Source organism: Schistocerca gregaria, chromosome X (assembly GCF_023897955.1).
Source record: "Schistocerca gregaria isolate iqSchGreg1 chromosome X, iqSchGreg1.2, whole genome shotgun sequence".
Taxonomy (NCBI): domain Eukaryota; kingdom Metazoa; phylum Arthropoda; class Insecta; order Orthoptera; family Acrididae; genus Schistocerca; species Schistocerca gregaria.
Genome location: NC_064931.1, coordinates 751,257,412 through 751,281,615, shown reverse-complemented (window position 1 = coordinate 751,281,615; position 24,204 = coordinate 751,257,412). Strand labels below are relative to the sequence as shown.

Genomic DNA, 24,204 nt, shown 5'->3' with positions numbered 1-24,204 from the left:
TGAGTTCATTCACCACTAGATTCCATAATAGAGGGGACAAATGTCCTCCTTGTGGGCAGCCTCTAGTGGTGTTAATTGCCATCTTTTCATTCATCATGGTAGCCTGTACCTTCCACAAAACATTGGCCTGGTCCACCTGCATATTGTGGTCACCAGGTCATGCACATCTGCTGCCCTTACCATGGAATCGAAGGTCGTGTTACTGAAGGCAACCTCGATGTCCAGGAAGATGCAGGGGGCTATTTCTTGGAAGTGAAGTTCTTTCTCCACAAAGAGTTGGTGGAGAGCTGTCTCACGTGATTTACCTGATTGATATGTGTGTCGGTTTGAACGTAGAGTGTGCCTACTTAACCTCCTCTCCCCAGCATTTACATTAACCAATTTCTCCAATGTTTTGAGAATGGAGGAGGACAGACTGATTGGTCTCATATCCTTAGCCTTGGTATGATCAATTCTCCCAGGCTTTGGAATGAAAGCAACCTTCATTTGCTCTCCAAGCATTGGGAATGATTCCTATTGCTAGGCTTACCCTGAACAGTCTGCATAGGACTCTTATGAGCCTCTCTCCTGCCTGTTGCAGTAGAGCTGGAAAATTTCCATCTGGGCCAGGTGACTTGAATGGTTGGAATGTCCCCACTGCCCATTGGATTTCATTAAAGTTCACACACTCCTTGGCCGATTCCCAGTCCTCTCTTCTAGTGCCTGAGAACCATTGTCCTTCCGGTATCACATTCTGGTCTGTGTTGTCCGGCAGAGTATATTGAGGAAACTGAGGTTTGAGGAGCAGTTCCAGCATCTCATTTGCTGTCTTTGTATATTCCCCCTCCTGACAGGTACTTAAGTGTGAGTTGCAGAGTAACCATGTAGATGTAGATCCTCCTTCCTCAACGTGCCTCCTGGATTGGTTGGGTACCCTAGTGAGAATCTTGTGAAGTCTGGCTTGTGCAGCCGTGCTCTCCACTTCCACACAGAATGCCTTCCAGGATGCTTTCTTTGCTTGTCTGATTGCAAGATTGTAGTTGACAAGGGCCTCATGATATTCAGCCCATGTCCTTTACGTCTCGCAATATTAAACAGTCTCCGTACCTGTTTTCTTTGCATTTCCAAGTTGTTATTCCACCAAGGCACACTCCTATTTGTGCACTTCTTGGTGATTGTGCATTTGTCCTAATATGAGGTCACTACTGCAGAGGTAATAGGCTCTGCTACTTCCTCAAATTCTACTGGATTCCTTATCGAGGTTTTAACGTCCGGTAAGCCTAAATCAAGGTCCGTCCTATATGTCTCCCAGTCTGTTTTCCTGGGATTCCTGAAGGTCATGGTCTGTCTTATTCCCATTTCAACCTTGAATTTAACGTACATGTGGTCCGATGAGGATGGCTCCAAGGAAGGAGGAGGGTTGTATCCGTAAGGAAGGTATGCTGAGGCCAAAACAATTTCCCTCATGATAGCTTCCTCACATTGCTGCATTTTAATAGTCACTAAGTCCTTAGAGTAGAAATCCATCATTGGCATGAGAGAAATTCCATTTCTTAGATAGATGCATGTTCTGGAGTTTCTTAGATTTCTAGCATAAATTAGCTTACCTCCAGTGCCACCGAGGTGCCCTTTATATAAATAGGGTTCTTGTATCAGGGCCACATCCACTTTCTGCCTCCCCAGGCAGCGACTCAGGGCAGTAGAAGCCCCTTTACTGTGCTGCAGATTAATCTTAAGCACCTCCGGTCTCCATCTTGCTGAGGTCTTCGAGAACCCTGACGGTGATCTGCAAGAACCCTAAAAACAATTTCATGTCGTGCTCCCGCATTGTCTTCAGGGACTTCTCTCCGACCTCCACTACCAGGGTTCATCCTTCCGGTGGAAACCTTCTGTTTGATCACTCTCCAATCTTCTGTTGAGAACTTTGGGTTCTGGGCCCCTATTTTTCCAGAGTAGAGACTTCCTTAAGTATCTTTGGTACCCATATTGATACCTTTGCGGTCTTCAGAAGCTCTGCTGTCATCTTAATCAGCAGCTTCGCATCTTCCCACATGGATATCATGGGCACCTTGTCCTTGAGCCATTCCACCATGTGCACCCCCCTCACAGACAAAAATGAGGGCACCATGATCTAGATAGACCTTCTTGAAGTTGGGTCCTGGGCCAGCATTCCCCGCAATCTTTTCAAAGAGGCCCACCTGTACCAGTTCCTCCTGCTGCGAGGTGATGGCCACCAATGGATAGCCTTCCTGGATAACTGCCAGCCTAAAAACCGAGACTGCAGTACTATAGGTCTGTTTCCCTATTTCTTGGCTTGTTTTTTTCTGGACTCTTTATCCAGCGAGGAGGGAGTCTTTGATTCCTCCCTTATGCATTTGCTACCTGTCTTTGACGTAGCGGGTGTCTGCGTATCCCCTTCAACCTAAGACAGTTTCTTCCTGGGGGTTTTAGGTTCAAGTCCCTTTAATTCCCTCCACTTGTCTTTAGGAAGCCATTCTTTCCCTTCCTTTTTCCTCTGTTTCCTGAGTAGTTTCCTCCTCTGGGCCCCAGACAAGGCTTTGATCTTAATCTGGTCTAGCTTCTCAGTTACAGTTCCCACTTCTGGCTCAGGTCTAGACCCTAATTCAGTCATGGAAATTCCTTCCATCAGTACCAATCCCCGTATTTGGATATTTGAGGTCTCAATTTTCCCCTCAGTTTGTTTTTCTTTGTTTTCTTTAGACGTGTCCGTATTGGTCCCAAAAGATTTGGGGATCTACAAGGTCCACTCCACTAATATTCCATGTGGTGTAAGGCTACTTGCTCAGGGAGGTCGCCCAGTATCCCTGAGGCTCTGTTTGCGACACATCTTCCCATGTGCCATGCAGCCCTAGGCACAGATCGCGTCACACCTTGGGTTGGGTCAGGGAGTTGGGTACGATTAGGAGTGGATAGGGAAGATGGGACGTTCCGGGACACTCTTAGTCTGATCCATCGGCTGAGGTCTTTCCGGCAGTAGGTTCTCTACCTTCGGCATAGCCTTCAGCTTCATGCAAATACGCAAGCCTCTCCACCTGCACGGACAGTGCTTTGTCAAGGTAGTGTCCCCCGGAGAGGCTTGGGACCTTAATTTTGCTAGTTTCTGTTAATGGCACCACACAAATCCTGAATGGTTCCTTCGGTAATGCAACAGCTAATGCCTTTCCCTTCCTTGCGTAACTGAGCTAGAATTTGACTTCGGTGATGATGTAGGTGTTGGGAAATGGAATGTTGATCCTTTGAAGCAGTAAAACAAAAATGTTCTAAGTGTGATATGGCCCAGTTATCAACTTCTTCTTGTTATCCAATTTAATTGTGCCTTCCGCCTGTGCTTGTACATAAGAGGTGTTTTTTGCTGAGGTTTTTTATTTGATTATTTAGCCTAATTGTTTTCTGATATCCACCGTAGCTTTGTCCATCCTAGAGGGATCAGACTATAACTGATAAATATTTAGGTTATTTCTACCTTGTAAAACCTTGAAGGAAAAAAGAAATAGTTTTATTGTTTGCAAGATATATGGAACAAATTTAATATGAACTTGGCGATTCATTATAACCAGTCTGAAAGTACGGTCAATCCTAGTTATTATAAATGGTTCTTATCAAATTTGTCAGGTCCCATGAGATGTTGGGTATTGTTGTAGTAGAAGGATCTAAGCAGAACTTCTCTTTAGCAGAAGATGATTTACATTACTGGCTTTATCTTTGTAAGACATTTGTGTTTTTTCTTTCCACTGTTAAGTGTAATTAATTTAACTTTCATATTTTTTTATTAAAAAGATTCAAACAGAAATGCATTGCTAATAAGCAACTAGTTTCTGGCACTAATGATGTTAGAATGCCATGTTGAAGGATAAACTGTTTCATATTATGCTAAAAAAGTCATAGCCCAGCTGTAGAGTTTCAGAACATTGCTAAATACTGAATAATGTCATTAGACAGGCTGAGCCCACGCATTACACCAAGCAAATAGGGAGCTTTAAAAACACAACTAAAATTATATGGTATTTGGGAAAAAATATTGTCATGTAAGGTAGGTGCTGACCATATTATAGCTATTCTGTAGGGCAGTGAAACTGCAATTGATGTAATAGAGTTTTGTAAAATAGTAAATATTCTCTTCCTGTGAGAAGTTCACAAGTTGAATCAAAATTGTATTAGCACAGACATGTATGCAGAGTCTTTGTTGGCTGGTGTTGGAAGATAATGATGTACCAAACAGCTTTAGGAAAATGGTAAGGAGGAAACTGAATCAATTATTAAACTGCTAAACACTAAAGATTCAAATGTCTATTATAACATTTATATTTATGAAGAACAGTGTCATACTAAGTCACGTGACCAAAGTGTCTTTCATATTAATTTGGCTTCTAGACGTGTAGGTGGGGGATTAATGGGATAGCAGGGTAAGGGTGGGGGGATGAGTACACATTTATTTGGGGACAGGCAATGTTGGCTGCTTAGTGCAGAATGTGGTTGGGGAGGGGTGAACAGGAGAGAGAAGCAGAGAAAGGTAAAAGACTATGCAGGTTAGCTGGGAAGATAGAGCACATGTGTGAGGCTGGAGTGGGAGGAGGAAAGGGGTAGAGGCAGAGGAGGATGTGGCCAGTGAAGGTTAAGGCTAGGGGGATTACAGGTACAAAAGTTATGTTGTAGAGAGGTTTCTGACGTGCACATTTGTGAAAAGTGGTTGTTGTGAAGATCCAGATGGTTGCAGGTTGTGAAGCCACCTTCCTTAGTGGTGACCCTCACATCGCACATGGCTCCATCATATTTTCCATCCACATCAACCACCAACAATACTGCCATTTCAACATTGGCCACTCATTCCACACCAAATAAGTCACTTACATGCAGTCAGGCCACCCACCTTTAAGGGCTCAGCATTTGTTTGATGAGTATGAGTTCCACAACCCCGAGATTCCTGAGCTAGGGACGGTAAGCACCACCAGTCCTTTGTCACCGTAAGCTCTTGACATGCTTCAGAACCACCATGTGGCACAACAGTGGAACGTTGTATGTCTCGGGGATCTTGTCTTGACCTCCTGGATTGCGAGGATGGCAAAACAGTCTGTGCCGCGTAGGAGATGCATGGCTGTTGAGGTGGAACAGCTGCTAGCAGGCAACATCTGGGGAACCAGCTGCGCCTCAGTTGTGTAAGGCTTTACTCAGGCATGTGGGGCTCTGTCTGGGCAGACTTTTAGTTCCCTAGCTGGTTCGTGGGACCAAAATGGATCCTTCGACTTTTAATTTTATATCTGCGAGTGGGATGGGTGGACCGTTGGTAGGCACCAATACCCAACCTAATAAGAGAGCTCAGGCAGCCAGCCATCCAGGTGCGGGAGTAAATAACATATAGAGTAACAGAACATAGGCTGGTAATCAGAATGTGTTTTAGTAATAAAAAGGAAAGAAGAAAATTTTGAGAAAGTCTCGCCTTTCGGGATCCAGAAGGGTTTAGAAGAAATTGCTAAGACTCTAAAATCTGTAAAGTGGTTGTGAAATGGAATGCTGTTGGCAGAAACATCCAGTTCCCAACAAGCTGTTAACCCACAGAGAGCGACGTGCCTGGGGGAATATTCTATTGACACCGAGCTCCATAGCACCTTGAACTTCAGCAAAGGTGTTATGTTATGTAGGGACTTAGTTGCTATACCTATAGAAGAATTGAAGAGTGAGTAGGCTCAGGAGGAAACTGTTGATGTTCATAACATTATGAAAAGGGTAGATGGAATCCTGGTGAAATCCAACTCCTGTATTCTTACCTTCAATACCAACAAACTCCCAGTCCATATCAAGGCAGGCTTTCTTCACCTAAACATGTGGCTGCATGTCAGAAAAAACCCAATGTGCTGTTTTAAATACCAGTGTTTTGGACATACAGCCGTTGGGTGTGAGGGAGAAGTGACATGTGGCTACGGCAGTAAGGCAGCTCATGAAGGAGTTGGTTGTTCGTCTCCTATCAAATGTATAAACTGCTGTTTGGAGTATGGCCTGCAGAATATTTCTAGAGGAATGCAAAGTACAGAAAATAAAAACAACAAAGCATATCCCCTACGGTGAAACGAAAAATATCTACAAGTCCGTACAGCCCCCTGCATTTGCTACATCTTACATCTTTTGCATCAGTCCTTCAGGTACAATCAAGTAGTAAACTGTTGGACCATGTCAACATGATTCTACCTGATGCTTCATCTGCCTCCTCTCCAGAGATGGTGGAGTATGAAGTATGTGTGAGGCGATCGTCTCGCCACACGACAGAACCTCCGCCTGTCGCAGTCTCTCACCCCAGCAGAGAGACAGGATGAAGGTGCTACCGCCCATGCTAGATGACTCCCATACTAAAGTTGAACTTGTGGGGATGTCTACTACCTCAGGATAGACCACTGTGTTTGTGTTTCTGGGAGACTAATTTCAAACAACCATACAGAGGAGAGGTAGGAATTTTGATCAGTAACAACTACCATTCCTCACCTCTCCCCTTTACAATGAATTTACAAGCAGTTTCAATATCAGTGCATGTGTGGCATCCATTGACAATATGTTCCCTTACAAGCCTCCAAATGATGCGCTCTACGAAGAGTCCTTCAAGGACCACCTTACACTGCTCCCCACCCCTTCATCCTCTCTGGTGATTTTAATTCACACAGTGTGCTCTGGGGATCTACCACCACCAGCCCGAGGGCTGGAGCAACTGAGAGACTTCTCGTGTCATCATATGCATGTTTGCTAAATACGAGACAGAGCACACACTTCTTCACTGCAACTAGCTCGTTCTCTGCCACTGATCTCTGGTTTGTTCTCTAGCCCTTGCTCACACTGTTCAATGGAAAGTAGTCAATGGCTTGTAGAGAAGTGATCACTCTGCTCTGAATTCACCTGCCAAGTGGAATGGAGCACGAAAGGAAACCACCACAATGGGTGCTCTGTAGAGCAGACAGGACACTTTACAGTTAGCCCAGTTTGAACATTGTGTCAATGTCGAGGTATGGGTGGATCGTGTTACCAAAATGATCCACTGTGCCACTGACGTGTTCCACAGTCCACAGGGCAGCTGAAAAGGCAGCCTGTCCATTGGTGGAGTGACGAGTGCTGCTCTCCAATCAGGACTAGGCATGCAGCTGTGCATAGGTTCAAGTGCCAGCCAACTGCAGAGAATCTTGCAGGCTTTCAGGTGGCAAGGGCAAAATGTCACCAGATTACTCTAAAGAACAAGAAGTTGTCATGGCAGCAGTTCCTGAACACCCATAATCATTCCACAAAGAGTTCTGTTGTATGAAAGATCATCAGGAAAATTTCGGGGAGAGGCGGGAGATGCCCCATGCCTGCTATAATGAGGAACAGCACCTCCAAACCAGTGTGTGAGACATTGCCCAGACTGTGGCAGCCTACTTTGGCACAGTTACTGCAACTGCCAGTCAGGATCCAGGTTTCCAGTGCCACATAGCAGTTGCTGAGAGGAGAAGTTTGGACTTCTGGTCCACCATTGATGAAAATTACAACTGCCCATTCTCCAGATGGGAGCTGGAATCTACACTGTCTACGGCTTGTAACACATAGACTGGTCATGACAGAATACATCACAGTGTGCTGCCCACAAGGAGAAACAAAGATATCCTCTACATACTTTTTAATGCCATTTGGGCATCAGGTCACTTTCCCGACTCGTCGTGTGAGGTAGTTTTAATTCCTTGTTTAAAACCTGGCAGAGATAGTACATGCCTGAGTAGTTATCATAGTGTTGCCCTCTCTAGCTATATGAGAAACACCTTGGATCAGATGGTCAACTGCCACCTTGTACCTTGGAGCAGATGGTAAACTGTCACCTTGTCTGGATCTTAGAATCCAGGCAACTCGTTAGTCACTTTCAGTATGGGTTCACCTTTGATAACCTGGCCCTCCTGAAGGCAGCTATACAACAGGCTTTCTTGCACCGGCATCACCTTCTAGGTATATTTTATGACATCGAGTACGCCTGTGATTCTACTTGGAGGCATCTTATCCTCAAGCAGCTTCATGAATGGGGCTTTAGTGGATATCTTCCCATTTTTATTCAGTCCTTTCTCTCACTATGGTATTTCCGATACCAAGTCAGTGGCGTCCTGTCTGATCACTTTGAGCAGAAGAACGGTGTCCCTTAAGGTAGTGTTTTATGTGCGACTATGTTAGCCATAGCTATCAATGACATTACGCCAGTTGTGAGTAGTTCTGTCCAGTGTTCTTTGTTTGTGGATGACTCCTCTGTGTTTTGCTCATCTGTAGACCTTGCAACAGCAACACACCAGTTGCAACTAACTCTTCTACATTTGCATTAATAGGTGCAGAAGATTGGTTTTATTGTATTCTTTTTGACTTCTCATTCCCATTTTAACTTTCCTGAGTTGAGGATGAAGGACACTGATATTAATTTTAAAGACCAAGTGTGGTTTCTGGGCCAAAAAAAAAATGCTCCTTAAGGCTCTAAGTATTTTAAAATGTCTTAGCCACATTACATGGGGAGCAGACTGGACTTTTCTGCTCCAATTTTACAGAGCCTTTGTGCGCTCTCAGATCGGTTATGGGTGCACAGTGTATGGGTCTGTGAGAGCCTTATATTTAATGATGCTAGACGTGGGATTCGGTTGGCCACTCAGGCATTCAGAAGAAGCACCATACCAAGCTTCTGTGCAGAGGCTTATGAACCGCCACTTCACACCAGGCGACAGCTCCTTACATTGTGCCAGGCGTATAAAACACTGTCCACAACATACACATGTGCATACCATACCATTGTTCAGCCTCCAATGGAAATGCTTTTTTGTAACTGGCAATGGGCAACAAGGCTGTATGGGATTCGGGCACGGGATTGCTTTTTAGCAGTGGGTGTGGTCGGTCTTAATGTTTTACATCAAGATTGGACCAGATTTCCACCGTGACTCCTCCAGAGGCCCAGACTTATTTTAGATGTGTCCAATTTTAAGAAAGATAGTACACCAGATTTTACATTTCAGTCTCTGTTTTTTAATATTTTAGGTTTGCACATGGTTTCATGCTAGTGTAACTGAGAGCTCCAAACAAGGGAATTCCCTTGGCTGCTCTGTAGAGTTCCTCGACCGTGTCACCAGGATTCGCCTTCGTGATGAATATACAGTTTTCTCTGCTGAGCTCCACATGATCCTGAAGGCATTGGAGCAGATGAGACATATTCACGGCAAACAGTTCCTCACCTGCTCAGATTCCCATAGTGCCTTACAATTGTTACAGAACCTGTACCCAGCAGAGAAGTTGGCCCAGCTGATGTATGACCAACTATACTTGCTCCAGCGGCCAATAAAGCAGTTTCATTCTGCTGGGCGCTAGGGCATGTGGGGATACGGGGAAAAACAGGCCAATCAGGCTTGCAGAGGACAGGATGTGGCACAGTGCCCTATTCCCCTGCAGGTTGTCATTATTACTCTACATAGGAAGTTTATGCACTTGTGGGATGAGGAATGGCTGGCGGTAACAGACAATAAACTGCGGTCGGTTGAAGTCAACTATCCGGCCATGATGTTCCTCCTGACGGTTGCTCAGACAGGATGAGGTGTCCCTCACATATCTTCAAATTCAGCACTGCCCTCTTACACATGACTTTTTCCTTTGGCGAGAGGTTCCCCCATTTTGCAATGCTTGTGGCGTGCAAATCTCTGTATGCCATATTTCAACAGAGTGCATTTTATACCATTATGAAAGGGCAGAAGCAAATATTAGTGGGGATCTGCCCTCTATTTTAGCTGATGGTGACACAAGTGTGACTTGAGTTTTAAAATTTTGTGCTGTGACTGGACTCTGGCCTAATCTTTTACGATGGACACAGTTTTCCATGTTTTGTTACTTTTAATTTCACATCTTAGTCCAAATAATTCACTCAAGTTCTGCAGCATGGTTTCAAACAAGATACATCATTTGAAACTGGAATTTATTCTTTTATGCAGAGCACATGCAACTCTAAATTGAAGTCAACAGTAATTTTTGTTGATGTAACAAAAGCATTTGAGTCTTTGAACATTTTGTACTTCTGGACAAGTTGGTGTTGCTCCAGTCCTGGGTGGTACTATGGCAAAAGGATGGCACTCATTTTGGTGGGTCAGAGGGTATGTGGAGGATAGTAAGTGACTCGGCAGACAAGGCACATGAGATCTGTTTTTGGACAAGGTGGAGAGGGTAACTGAGCAAAAACATGTGATCCTGAACATGGCATATGATACAAAAATAAGGAATTTTACAATCGTAGAATGATGAAATACTACAAAATCAAACCTTGCAATTCTAAGACCTGAAAATGGATGACAAGTGTTTGTGCATGTGTCACATTCAGAAACTTGTTCAGAAATTGAGTGTTGCAGTCTTCACTGTGAACATAACCTCCACTGGCAATGAAATGTGAAATATTGTTTACTTTGCCATTTTTCTCGCGCTATTACTCCCTGAAGCACATTTTTTTGTGCTGTACATTAACAAGGATTATTCTTAGCCCACAATGATGATTTTTTATTTTTGTTTAGCCATCATAGTAATATTGTGCACAAACTAGTATTTTCAAGATGTGTACTTTTTCTCTCTTGTTTTCCAATCATTTAAAAATTATGTAGCAAGTGTTAGAAGTATATTGCAAGTGTTGTATTATTTTGTGTATACTGGACTGCAAGTTTTGACTATCACTAATGCTGTACTGTATTCCACTACTGCAATCTAGTCAACAACTGCTGACAATTGCTACAGAGGCTGATATCCTCTTGCAGGTACCTGGAGTAAATTTGCCAGCAAGTGAACTCGGATACTATGGATTAACAATGATTGCTTGCAGTATTGTTCATGAGTTTGGTCATGCAGTGGCTGCAGTTCGGTGAGTGAAGGTATTGTTATGAACCAACCCATATTTCCTAGTTTTCCAGTTGTGAAAAACAGTGGAAATAGGTAGCCAAGAAATAGTCCTGATAAAATAATAATAAAAATAACAATAACTAGGTGCACTCAATTGGATCTGCATCTTTTGCCCAGTAGTTCCATACTTAGGCTGTGAGGTTTGACTTATATGCTGTGTACCTCAAGACAAAGTCTCAGTACTTTGAAATTGGTAAAAAAAAAGGCAATTGTGGAACTTTTTTGACTGAAATGTTTATTTCCTTACACATTTTTCCCAAAATGGTCTGTGCTTTTTTTCTTCTTAGGCTCTATTTAAGTTTCTGACAAACTGATTGTTTCTGTTAAGAAACAGCAACATTTTCCAGCCAATGATCAGAGTACTTCTCTGATCTAAGGTAGGTGTTTCACAACATTCGTTTTCTTTTTGTGCCCAATTTGATAATTACAAAATCAGTAGATTATACATTCCAATCATTCATGGGAATTCATAGCCATCCAACCCATACTTGATAATGCTACAGATAGACCCAACAATGTACTGAGCATAGAAGTAGCACTGAAAATAACTGTTTGCACATTAAGGGAAGACTTTTACTGTGGTTGAAATATGTTGACAGGTTTTGCTATCCATTCGCTGTTGCACAGAGTTGGGGACACTATAAACTGGCATTCAGCCATGAGTATGAACAAACTATAATTAAGACAACCGGGGGGGGGGGGGGGGGGATGGTGAGGTGAAATGAGTCCTGCCTCCCTCTTGCAAGACAGCCAGTCTACACTCCTGTGTTTCTGCAAAACTCGATCTGGCACATGGTCAAAAGGATTGTCGATCCTTTCTGGTTTCATGAAGGCTGTAATCGAACTCTGCGATGGACCTGGCTTAGTCTCTTTAAAGAGAAAGGAAAACAATGAGCAACACACAACACAAAGCATTGAGTGATGGTTACTTCGAAATTCGTTACTGATGATGGCAGTATCATAAAAGAGTTAGTTAAAGCCTGACCTCTACCAGTACTTGATACAACTACAGCTCAAAACACTCACCACCTAACACTAACACAGTAGTGTGTCTGTACTATACCAGCTTTTGAAATTTAACTATCCGATAAATGGGTGTGTTTCTTTGTTTTAAGATATTAGGCCCCCACAGCTGAGTCTATGTTGCATTATGCCGTGTGTATCTTTTAGAGTCCATTCAACCACATACAGTTGATGTGGCTGCAGAACATTGAGTGCATCAATACACTGTTGTGTTCATGCACTTTTTGTTTTGCAAACACATTATACATTATTGTTTCGTTTGGGCTTCACCATGATGATATGAAATACTAGTAACCAAAATAGGTAACATTTTCGATATCTATTTGCAAAAAATAAAGCTATTTCACTCTACCTCTGGTAACATAGCTCACCTGAATACAGTCTGCTATGAAACAGCATTTATTAGGTAATTTTGTGTTCTCACCTTTTGAGATAGAATTTACATCAATATTTAGATTTATTGCAAGTGCAAAATTTTTTTCGGGTCCCTACTCATTGCATAGGAGGTTCAGTATTTGTGGAAGTTTTTATCATAATTTTGCGTGAAAACACACTTGACCTCTTAGCAACAAATAATCCTGAGCTAATAATGGGCATCAAAACACATGCAAGGACAGATAAATATTCGCTTGCTGCCTTCCTGAAAGACAATCTCCACTCCTTCCAAATTAACAGTGTAAGTCTAGACCAGATGTGGCCTGAATTGAAAGTAATAGTATCAACACCAGTTGAGAGATTTATTGCAAAGAAATTAACAAACAACAAAGCTGGTCCTCCATAATACACAAAACAGGTCAGAATGCTGTTGCAGGAACAATGAAAACAGCATGCCAAATTTAATCAAAAGCAAAAACCCACAAGATTGGCAACCTTTTACAGAAGCTCAAAATTTAGCATAGACTAAGAAAACTGTGTCTTAAAACCTGGCAAAAAATCCAAAGAGATTCTGGCATATGTAAAGTATGCTAGCGGCAAGACGCAACCAAGCAATATAAATACTATCAATGACAATGCTGCTAAAGCAGAGGTACTAAACACAGCCTTCCAAAATTCCTTCATCAAAGAAGATTAAGTAAATATTCCAGAATTTGAACCAAGAACAGCTGCCAACATGAGTAACGTAGAACTAGATATCCTCGGACTAGTGAAGCAACTTACATTACTTAATAAAAGCAAGTTTTCCAGTCCAGGTTGTACACCAGTTATGTTCCTTTCACGGTATGCTGATGCAATAGCTCCATACTTAAGTCATGTGCAACCACTCGCTCGATGAAAAATCCATATCCAAAGACTCGAAAGTCGCACAGGTTACACCGATATTCAAGAAAGGCAATAGGAATAATGCATTAAATTATAAGCCCATATCATTAACACTGATGTGCAGTGGAATTTTATAATGTATATTGTGTTTGAACTTTATGAATTACCTTGAAGAGAACAGTCTATTGAAACATAGTCAAAATGGATTTAGAAAACATTGTTCTTGTGAAACACAGTTATCTCTTTACTCACACGAAGTGTTGTGTGCTATCAAAAAGGGATTTCAAATTGATGCCGTATTTCTAGATTTCCAGAAAGCTTTTCATACTGTACCTCACAAGCGGCTTGTAATCAAATTGCGTGCTTATGAAATATAGTCTCAGTTATGTCACTGGATTTGTGATTCCCTGTCAGAGAGGTCACAGATTATAGTAATTGATGGAAAGTCATCAAGTGAAACACAAGTGAAATCTGACATTCTCCAAAGCAGTATTTTTCTATATAAATGATTTATGAGACAATCTGAGCAACCGTCTTAGATTGTTTGCAGATGATGCTGTCATTTATTGTGTAGTAAAGTCATCAGAAGATCAAACCTAATTGCAAAATGATTTAAATAAGTTATCTGCATGATGTGAAAATTGGCAAGTAACCCAAAATAATGAAAAGTGAAAGTTCATCCTTATGACTGCTAAAAGGAATCTGTTAAACTCTGATTACATGACAAATCAATAAAATCTAAAGACTGTAAATTCAATTTAACTCTTAGGAATTACAATTACTAACAACTTAAATTGGAAATAACACACAGATAATGTTGTGGGGAAGGCGATCCAAAGATTGCTTTTTATTAACTGAACACATGGAAAATGCAACAAATCTGCTAAAGCGACTGCCAACATCACGCTTGTCCATCCTCTTTTGGAGTACCGCTGCGCGGTGTGGAATCCTTACCAGATAGGATTAATGGAGTATGTTGAGAAAGTTCAAAGAAGGGCAGCACATTTTGTACTATTGGGAAATGGGGGAGAATGTCTCATGGACATGATACAGGGTTCGGAGTGGACATAATTAAAACAAAGGTGTTTCTCGTAGCGGCAGCATCTTCTCATGAAATTTGAATCGCCAACTTTCTTTTCTCAGTACAAAAATAATTTTGTTGACATTGACCTACATAGGGAGAAACAGTCATCTAATAAAATAAGGGAAATCAGAGCTCGCACAGAAAGATAAAGGTGTATGTTTTTCTGCGAATTATTCGAGAGTGGAATAATAAAGAATTATTGTGAAGGTGGTCCAATGAACCCTCTGCCAGTAACTCAAGTGTGATTTTCAGAGTAGCCACGTAAATATAGATATCTTATCTTCATTGCTTTCATCCCCTGAACCCATTAATTTCATTTCAGTGGATTTAATTAATTTCATTCTCTGTATATTTGGCTCATCAGATTATTCTAATTTGACAATGCAGGAATACCAAGAATATTTAATTGTGATTGACTAGGTTCTGTAGGCTTTCAAATATATACTTTCCGGATGTATTGTTTCTTTTTAGAATGCCCACTACATGCCATCTAAAGGAACTAATTTCAGTTAGTAGCAATGGTGCTGACTGTGTGTACTCAACATTAAATGTTCAATGAATACTTGTTTCTCAGGACAGCAACAAACTTGTAACAATCAAATCATGTGTGATTCCTTAGCAATTTGCTTAAGATGTGTTTCATGTTATAGAATAAACGTATAGTGACAATTGAAAACTTGTGATAGGTCTTCAAAATACATACACTCTTTCTTTCTTATGTCTATTATGTATTTCATCCAATGCATTTTAGGCTCTGTTTATTTGACAAAGTGTATGTGTCTGTTGTGCAGGGGTTCAAGAGACTCGAGAACTTTATAGAGCTACAATTCCACACATCCTATGGGAACATGTAGTGTCACAGATTGAAGTCTTGCAACAAAGGCAGGTCACAACTCAACTTAAAACTGGATAGATCATAGTTCACTTTTAACCATACCAACACTTTCATGAAGTATGCCTTCGTGGTAGAGATGATTAAATGATAGTGACTCAGTGGCAGTTGTAACTCTCGCTGAATTCTGCTGTTGGAGAGAGTTTTGTGTAATTTGACTGACTGGATAGAAATGATAGTGTACAGTTTGTAATTGTAAGTTTGCATGCCAACACCCTATATTAAATTTCAAACTTTCCATGTTTTCTGGTATGAGTGCACAAAAAGGTGTAAATAGTGATTATCATGGAGAACCTTAATACTTGCAGTACTTGTACAGGTCTTGATTATATGGTAACATCATGTTTCACTTTCTCCCTTTATTTATGCTGTAGATTCACATTATTTTGACCACTTCCTAGATGTGAGAACTACAGAATGTACATAACTCATGAGAAACATAGTGTGATGTGCACTGTTGAAATAGGTACCTACGGAGACTGGCAGGCTATTTGTTCACATTTTTCTGACTGTTGCTTTAGACAGTGTAGCAATTTATCTGAGTTGAAAAAGGGGTGGTGACAAACATTGGGTCCAAGGAGTAAATATATTTGAAATAGTGAAATTTATAAACTTTTTCAATATGTCTGTGGTGAAAGTGCTTCAAAAACAGACATAATGGCACCACTGTGAATAACTGCTGTGGAAACTATGAAACACTGTGTGCTGTTTATATCAACTAAAGTGGAGTGTGAAGTACATCTAGACTTCTACACGGGAATACCTCACTGCCCAGATATATCATAGGACTGATACACTCTTGTTTACCATAACAGCTTAGCAAATCTTACTGTGAATGAGGCCCCATAGCATCATATTTACACCATTGTTAATGATGCTGCATCAGTTAACAAGACTATAAATTTGAGCGCCAATATCAAACTTGGACCGCTGTTGATTGACAGTAATGACCTTGTCCAATGAGTCTCATTTATTTCCTTTAAGGGACTATAGACATTATCATAACCAGCAAGAAACAAACATTCTACAGCTGTTTCTGAAGAAATAAGGGAAAAAAAGACAATTTGGTCTTTTTCTAGAGGTACCGAATATTTTCATGGCATATCCTTAGAGCATTAAACTCCATGGGAAATATCATTAACTCATTATTGCTTGGCAAGGTGAAGTGGCCATTGTGAAAACTTGATCATGTGACAAAGTACTGTCACATTCCATTATAAAACAGTGCACATTGTTAGCTCATAGTGTGAGTGCCAAAAGTGTTCATGGTGAAACGTTTGGTAGAAGCTGCGACAACTTACTGTTATTGGCCTCAATTTTAATGACATTGAGAATGAGAAAGGTGTGATGGTGCTGACAGAGAAGGTAATGGGAGGTGCAAAAAAATGTGGACAAGAAAAAAATTAAAGAAGTCAGTGATGTGCAAATTACAGGAGGAGGGTCACCATGCAAGGTGTAACAGGATTCAAATATTTGCCCCAAAGTAGAATGAGTAAAATGCTCACAATATATATTTTATTGATGATGTAGATAAATGTGGTATAAGGCAGCAATTTCTGGAATATTTCGAACAATACAGAAAATATTATCTTTGTAAAAATTTCACAGCTTTTTTCACACAGAACTGGAGTTCCAGGCTACTAAATAAACTCCAAGAAGTAATTGTTACATCTGTGGGATTTTATTTTAAAAGGTGCCAAAATGAACGATAACTATTTGTGGCTGAAAGAACATACTTGCTAAAAGGGCATATAACATTAATTTTCTTAGAAAAAGTGAAGCATCCAAATTAAAGTGGTCAGTAGCTAATTTAGATGAACTGTGCATTCATATACACAGCACTGTGAATAAATGTTGCCAAGTAACAGCACGTAGAGAGCATTGTCAAACAACTGTCTCGGCTAATGTTTCATTGTTGTGAATGCTGCATTTTCTTTCACGTTCGCTTGTCCTCTATGTCTATAACAGGAAAAATGTAAGACTATCATGTAGAAACTGAGAGAAAAAATTAAAAATATATAGAGATATGAAAAGGTGAACTTTTGACATTAATGAGCACCTGTTTATTCCACTGACAAAATTTTTCAAGGAAATGGTTCTCTTCCCAACTCTGCCATACCATATGAACTTGTCAGTAATCTTGCAAAGAATAAGATGTGTAGTCATAATATGTCAAGCATCACACGCTCTAACCCGAAATCATAATGGCTGATGGTCTTGCTGCTAATAGATGAACGTCATGTGTCTTAGAAGATAGATTAAGAAAAGACTAACCTACGTTTCTTGCATTTATAGACCTAAAGAAAACTTTTGACATTGTTGACTGGAATACTCTCTTTCAAATTCTGAAGGTGGCAGGGGTAAAATACAGGGAGCGAAAGGCTATTTACAATTTGTACAGAAACCAGATGGCAGTTATAAGAGTCGAGGGGCACGAAAGTTAAGCAGTGGTTGGGAAGGGAATGAGACAGGGTTGTAGCCTATCCCTGATGTTATTCAATCTGTATATTGAGCAAGCAGTAAAGAAAACAAAAGAAAAATATGGAGTAGGAATTAAAATCCATGAAGAAATAAAAACTTTGAGGTTGGACAGTGACATTGTAATTCCGTCAGAGACAGCAAAGGACCTGGAAGAGCAGTTGAATGGAATGGACAGTGTCTTGAAAGGAGGATATAAGATGAACATCAACAAAAGCAAAACTAGGGAAATGGAATGTAGTTGAATTAAATCAGGTGATGCTGAGAGACTTAGATTAGGAAATGAGACACTTGAAGTAGTAGATGAGTTTTGCTACCGGGGAAGCAAAATAACTGCTGATGGTCAAAGTAGAGAGGATATAAAATGTAGACTGGCCCTGGCAATGAAAGCGATTCTGAAGAAGAGAAATTTGTTAATATTGTGTATAGATTTAAGTGTCAGGCAGTCTTTTTCTGAAAGTATTTGTATGGAGTGTAGCCATATGTGGAAGCGAAACTTGGACAACAAATAGTTTAGACAAGCAGAGAATAGAAGCTTTCGAAATGTGATGCTACAAAATAATGGTGAAGATTAGATGGGACGATCATGTAAGTAATAAGCAGGTACTGAGTAGAATTGGGGAGAAGAGGAATCTGTGGCACCACCAGACTAACAGAAAGGATCAGTTGGTAGCACACATTCTGAGGCGTCAAGGGATCACCAATTTAGTATTGGAGGGAAACGTGAAGGGTAAAAATTGTAGAGGGAGACCAAGAGATGAATACACTAAGTAGATTCAGAAGGATGTTGGTTGCATTAGTTACGTACTCGGAGGTGAAGAAGCCTGAACAGGATATAGCAGCATGGAGAGCTGCATCAAACCAGTCTCTGGACTGAAGACCTCAATGATGTCGTCACCTATCCTAGTGTAAGCCTTTCAATGTAAAACACTACTTTGGTGACTTGTGCAGCAAGCTTGCTGCTTTTATATTCAGGCAGCTTTTCAGTTGGTCTCACAAGGTTGAGTTAAACTCCTTTCAGGCCTTTCCACCAGAGAAAAAATGTAGTTGGTCACAGGGAATTGAACTCATGACCTCGATATTCTAGCAAAAATGACAACTACTAGACCATGCAGTCAGTGTGATTGTACTGTTTGACTTTAGATTTTTATGTTGTGACAGTATAAAACTACAAGGGCCATATATCAGGTAAAAAAAGTGTGTGATGACTGTTGGATGAGAGAGAGTATGATGGATGAAGAAACTGAAAGTGCAACAAAATCAGTCATATAAATACATCTGGAACTGGAACAAGAGATGACAAAACAACATCAACAACTGTGGAAAACAGTGATATTGTGAGAGAAAGCAGTTTTGCTATACTACCAGTGAAGTGTTGTGAGCAGCCAAGTTGAGATATACTGTGTGTCCTGCTTGTGTTCTTGTTCCCAATGGGCACTTCATTTAGAGGCATGTACAGACATCTTGTGGTAGTGCCCCACTTGTAAGATTACTGGAGCATACACTGTTACTACCTCCCCTTCCTGCTTCTTTGGCATAAATGAAGTTGTGCTGTCACTGTGGCTAGGTAACCAGGTCGCTTTGACAGGTAATAGGTTACAAATTCATTTTCAGGGGTCATGTTTACCTCTACGTTATGATAATCTTCTCTGGGATTGATTTCATCTTTCGGCAGGTTGATGCACTATGTCAGCTGGCTAAAAGCATCTTCAGATGGTTTTTAGAGCAGGATTGTGTGTTTCAATACACTTGGTCACTGAATTCCACATGTTTATTCAGTTGAACTTCTGTGAGACCACCTTGAGGATGAAGCTCGCTGTCGAAATCCTCCAACATATACACTTTTGCAGCCATAGGAAGCACTGCAAGTAGCATGTCTCCAGGTTCTTGTGGGGACTTGACAGCACCAGCTTGAGTCACTTTTGACTCATTTAGCTGTATGCAACAGATGGCAATTACTCTCAATTGACAGCCGGCAGTTATAGTGTCACTACTGTGCAGTGCAGTGCCTGTTGAGAGACTTTGTGAATTTTTGGTACCCGCCAAGGGCTACACCATACATGCTGATAACAGTCACTGCGACTCGCATGTCCCTAGTGAACAGACACTGTTTCTTCAGAAAAATCTGAGCAGGCACTTGCATTTAGCATGTGCTAGTTGGGTGCTCACTTGGTATGTTTGACAAGTCACTTATTTTTTATTATAGAAACATCATACGAGTAGTTATTTTGGTTGAAGATGTAGTTAACCCCAAGTACTGCCAGCATATGTCTCTTGGTTTATTAAAATGATACTTTATTTATCCCAGTAACTTCTTTGCGAGCTGAAGTACACTAGTCTTTCTCATGGAGGGTAAGTGAAGCTTGTAATCTCTAGCAGTTCCTATGTGACGAACATGTTGGTGCACTTGTGGCTTTTTAATGTAGGTGAAATTTTAGTACATAGTTTTTGCACTTGTAGCTCCACAGATTAAAATAAATCAACTGTTGCACAGGTTGATGAAGTGATTATTCATGGAATGTTTTCATTACCTCAATCATTTTTTCATATTGTGTGTGTATTTGTGATCTGAATGTGTAATACTGTAGTTGCAAGTTTTGGTCATTTTCTCTCTTTCAGGGAAGATGTTCACATATCAGGCTGTGGCATAATCTTAATAGCTATTGTGCCATTAGCGTATGTTAATCTTAATTCAGATCAACTGGAATCCCTGTCTCCAAAGAGGCAACTACGAATTTTGTGTGCTGGTGTATGGCACAACATTGTCTTAGCAGTTTTTGCAGCTATATTCCTATGGCTGTTGCCACTGATTTTCTACCCAGCTTTTGATTCAGGCAGTGGTGTAGCAGTGCAGAACATCAGAGAGGTATTTGTCTGTTTACTGTTGATTTTTAAGCTTTCATACAATAGTAATTGTATCAAAAGGCAGATTAAATTGAGAAAAATGTTAAAATTACAAAGCGATAGAAAGGCTGAGCAGTACTTAACTCGAGGGAGCAAAATTTCTAGTACGGATGAGAGAGATACTGCAAGTAGAAAGTGAAAGCTAGTGATAGGTATTTTTTACTTGAAGTGTTTCTGTCACCAGTAATAGGGACTCTGCATCCTGAACTATGGTAAACTTGTTATAAGATTAGAAGCACATCAGTAACATCATAAACTCATTTCAACAGTCAGTGTATATCATTTAGTCGGTATTGATTTTCAAAGACCTGCAGTAAATTTTGCTAAAACTGATGTATGGTCTTTTTTGCAGTAAATCCACAACATTAGAAATATTGTACAATATAGGCAGACAGGAAAATGTCTTGCAATTAATTTCATGAATTTGGCACTCCTTTGATAATGACTCACTTCATGTTTATTTTTGCATACTCTCTTTCTTACTGCAACCTTTAACTGTACTGTTGTTAAACATTTTACAGTGTTAATATGGCACAACATGTTGTATCAGGGTTTCAACACCCTGGTCTGAAATTAATTCTCCTTCTGCATCAAAAACTATTTGTTATCGACCAGCTTTATTTCAGATTCAAGCCACCATGAAAGAGTTATTGCTCCTACAGTTGCGTGCCAACTGAAATGCACTTATGTTGTAATCCCCCTGTTGTATTATAAACAAAAAGTTACCAAAAAAGGTTAATGATTGATGGAGATGGATGAGAAAATATTTCATGAGGACAGTTATAGCAATATGACCACCCATTTTTCTAAATGTACATCAAAGCAATGGAAATTCTTTTCATAAAATTATTCAGAGTACTGAAATCCTCCTCATTGTACTTCATGAGACTTTTTGTAACACAGAGAATTTTATGGACATTGACTTTGGCAGTAAAAGCCTACAAACTTTCTATGAAAATTCTTGGTAGGTTCTGCTGTAGGTTCCTGTGCTGTCCAGTTGGTTTCACTCTAGGTTTCTGTGCTGCCCAGTGGTAGCATTAGTACTTATCAATGGTCACAGTTTACATTCAGTTACTGGTAAACCCAAATTCTTTAAAGAATCAAGCTCCCATGCGTAAAAAAGCTTCAAATGTCTGATTACTGTACAAATGAGTTAATGTGTTAAATATTTGACTTTAAAGCAAGAAAAAGCTTAGGAAAGGTTTGAAACTGCACTTAAAAGTTTTTTGTAAGTCACTAAGTGCTCTCATTATCAAATGCTGCCTAAACATAGTCTGGGTAATTTGTGTTCCATTTTAAGCAAAAGCTAGTTTTTCCTGCATTTAAATGTTTATGACATTATGTCTCCTGAATTACGTGTTGTACAGTGATCTAATTTTGCAGGTACAGTAAGTGGTATATGTGGGTACTGGTGCTGTGGTATATGTGGGTACTGGTGCTGTGGTATATGTGGGTACTGGCGCTGTGGTATATGTGGGTACTGGCGCTGCAAACTGTGTTGCAAATGTATAGTAGGCAGTAAAGGAATAATAAACTAAAGTCATGCATGATGCTGAAGTTTTACTTCGTGAACAGCAAAAGATCTTTCTTCCTTTCATTATTTTGTGGGGGCTAACAGTAAGAAAAAGTTTTGGAAGGGTTTGTAATTATGTGTAAAGTTTATTGGAAGTCACTAAGTCCTCTCATCCTCAAATACTGGATGAATATGGCCTGTGTTTTGCACCCCATCAGTTACACTGCCCCAAGACAAACACACAGTTTCTAACTGTAATAATTGTGTTAAGCTTTAAGATAAGATTATACGTCTTTATGAATAGCTTGTGATAGCTTTTTAAATTTGATCAGTTATCACACAAAATAGTGAAAATGAATTTTTTGCCCCTGGAACCAGTTAAATAGGCAACCTGCAATTGGGATAAGATTCTGGAATAGCAGTTTAGTAATATAGATACCTATAAGTCTTAAAATCTAAATCTAAGGAAGGTTGATTGTTTTTGATGTGATGTTGAAGTGATGCTCTTAGAAAGGAAGTTTTGATTACTATGAGTAGCTTATGGCAATCATAAATGAACGTTTTGCAGACCAATGGGAGAGTAAAGGTGATCCCCACGCGCTCTCTCTCTCTCTCTCTCTCTCTCTCTCTCTCTCTCTCTCTCTCTCTCTCTCACACACACACACACACACACACACACACACACACAGAGAGAGAGAGAGTAATTGTCCCAGTGCTGGGGGATTCACTTGGGTGAATAGTTGCATTAGGTGGAATGGGTGGGAGGAGCAAGGGGCTAAAGAACAAATGGGCAACAAGGGAAATGTATGGGAATGTGGAACCAGCAAGGTGATGCATTCAGGGATACTTGTGTGCAGAGCTCAACATTCAACTAATGTGGCATCCATCTTGTACAGTGCTTTCTCATAGTTGGTTCTCGATGTGAAATACAGTAGAGTATTTCTTATGCTCAGCTGTTTTATACGTCTTTAGTCATACAATACTATACTGTGCACTTTCTTACTGTGTTGAATTGATGTTTCAGTGTTCATATGTCTTTCAGTTAGGTCATCTACAAGAGATGTACAGTCACATTTGAATTCAGCCACATAGCTATTAACAGTTGAAAATTGAGGAGCAAATGCCTTATAAACCTTCAACAACTTTTTAGTGAATTTTCGTTGGTGATAAACCGTTCAAAATGAAGAATTTTTGTTAGGGCACAGTGTTTCGGTATTTCCATGTGAACAAAATACACACAGCTCTACTTCTTTACAAACTTATGTAAGCAAACTTACTTCACATATCTAGTAGATAGTTTCTTATGTACTGTGCTGGCATGGCAAGCACCTCAATAGGTATAGGAAGGGGAGACTGGCAAAGTTTGTAGGTGACAGTGTAGTGGGTGGTGGTGGGATCACTCATGGAAAAGTGATTTCCCTAAATCGCTCCAGGCAAATGCCGGGATGGTTCCTCTGAAAGGGCACGGCCAACTTCCTTCCCCATCCTTCCCTGATCCGACGCGACCGATGACCTCGCAGTTTGGTCTTTTCCCACAAACAACCCCAGCCCTACCCTACTCATGGAAAAATTCCTGTAGTAGTTGGTGTTAGCACTGCACTTGTTTTAGATTGAAGTCAGCTGACAGGTATACCTGCTTAACCCTTTAACTGCTCTGGACGTGTTAACATGCACGCCACCAGTCCTTCTACCTGGTACTCTGAATGTGTCTACATGTAATGTGTGCTCTGAACGTGTTTACGCGCCCCACCAGTCCTTCTACTTGGTACTCTGAAAGTGTATACGTGTAGACACATTTAGAGTACCAGGTAGAAGGACTGGTGGCATGCATAAACACATTCAGAACACACAGGGACAGGTACAAAGGCGTGCGCATTAACACGTCCACAGCAGTTGAAGGGTTAAAGGAAGTCCCTCTAACTAAGGAATCACTTTCAGAGGACATCATGTTTCCAAGTAGAGAAGGAATTAGCATATTTCATCAAAATATAAGAGGTATTAGACATAAAGTTAGTGAACTGCTTATAGATGTTGACTCTGAAATTATTGGTATATGGGAACACCACTTAAATGATTTGACAATTCAGAGGCTTCCTTTACCAGGATACAGATTAGCTGGCTGTTTTTCAAAGGGTACCTTGTGGAGTAGGG

General features: G+C 40.5%; 1 protein-coding gene across 3 annotated transcripts in view; it reads left to right on the top strand.

The window, feature by feature from the left end:
* The window catches only part of LOC126299370 (membrane-bound transcription factor site-2 protease), a 76,186-nt gene that overhangs the window by 5,739 nt on the left and 46,243 nt on the right, over positions 1-24,204 (top strand). For all 3 annotated transcript variants that reach the window (XM_049991234.1, XM_049991232.1, XM_049991233.1), the window contains exons 3-4: positions 10,758-10,861; positions 20,256-20,502. In XM_049991234.1, the coding sequence (XP_049847191.1) occupies positions 10,758-10,861; positions 20,256-20,502 (351 nt within the window). The remainder of the gene's footprint in view (positions 1-10,757; positions 10,862-20,255; positions 20,503-24,204) is intronic.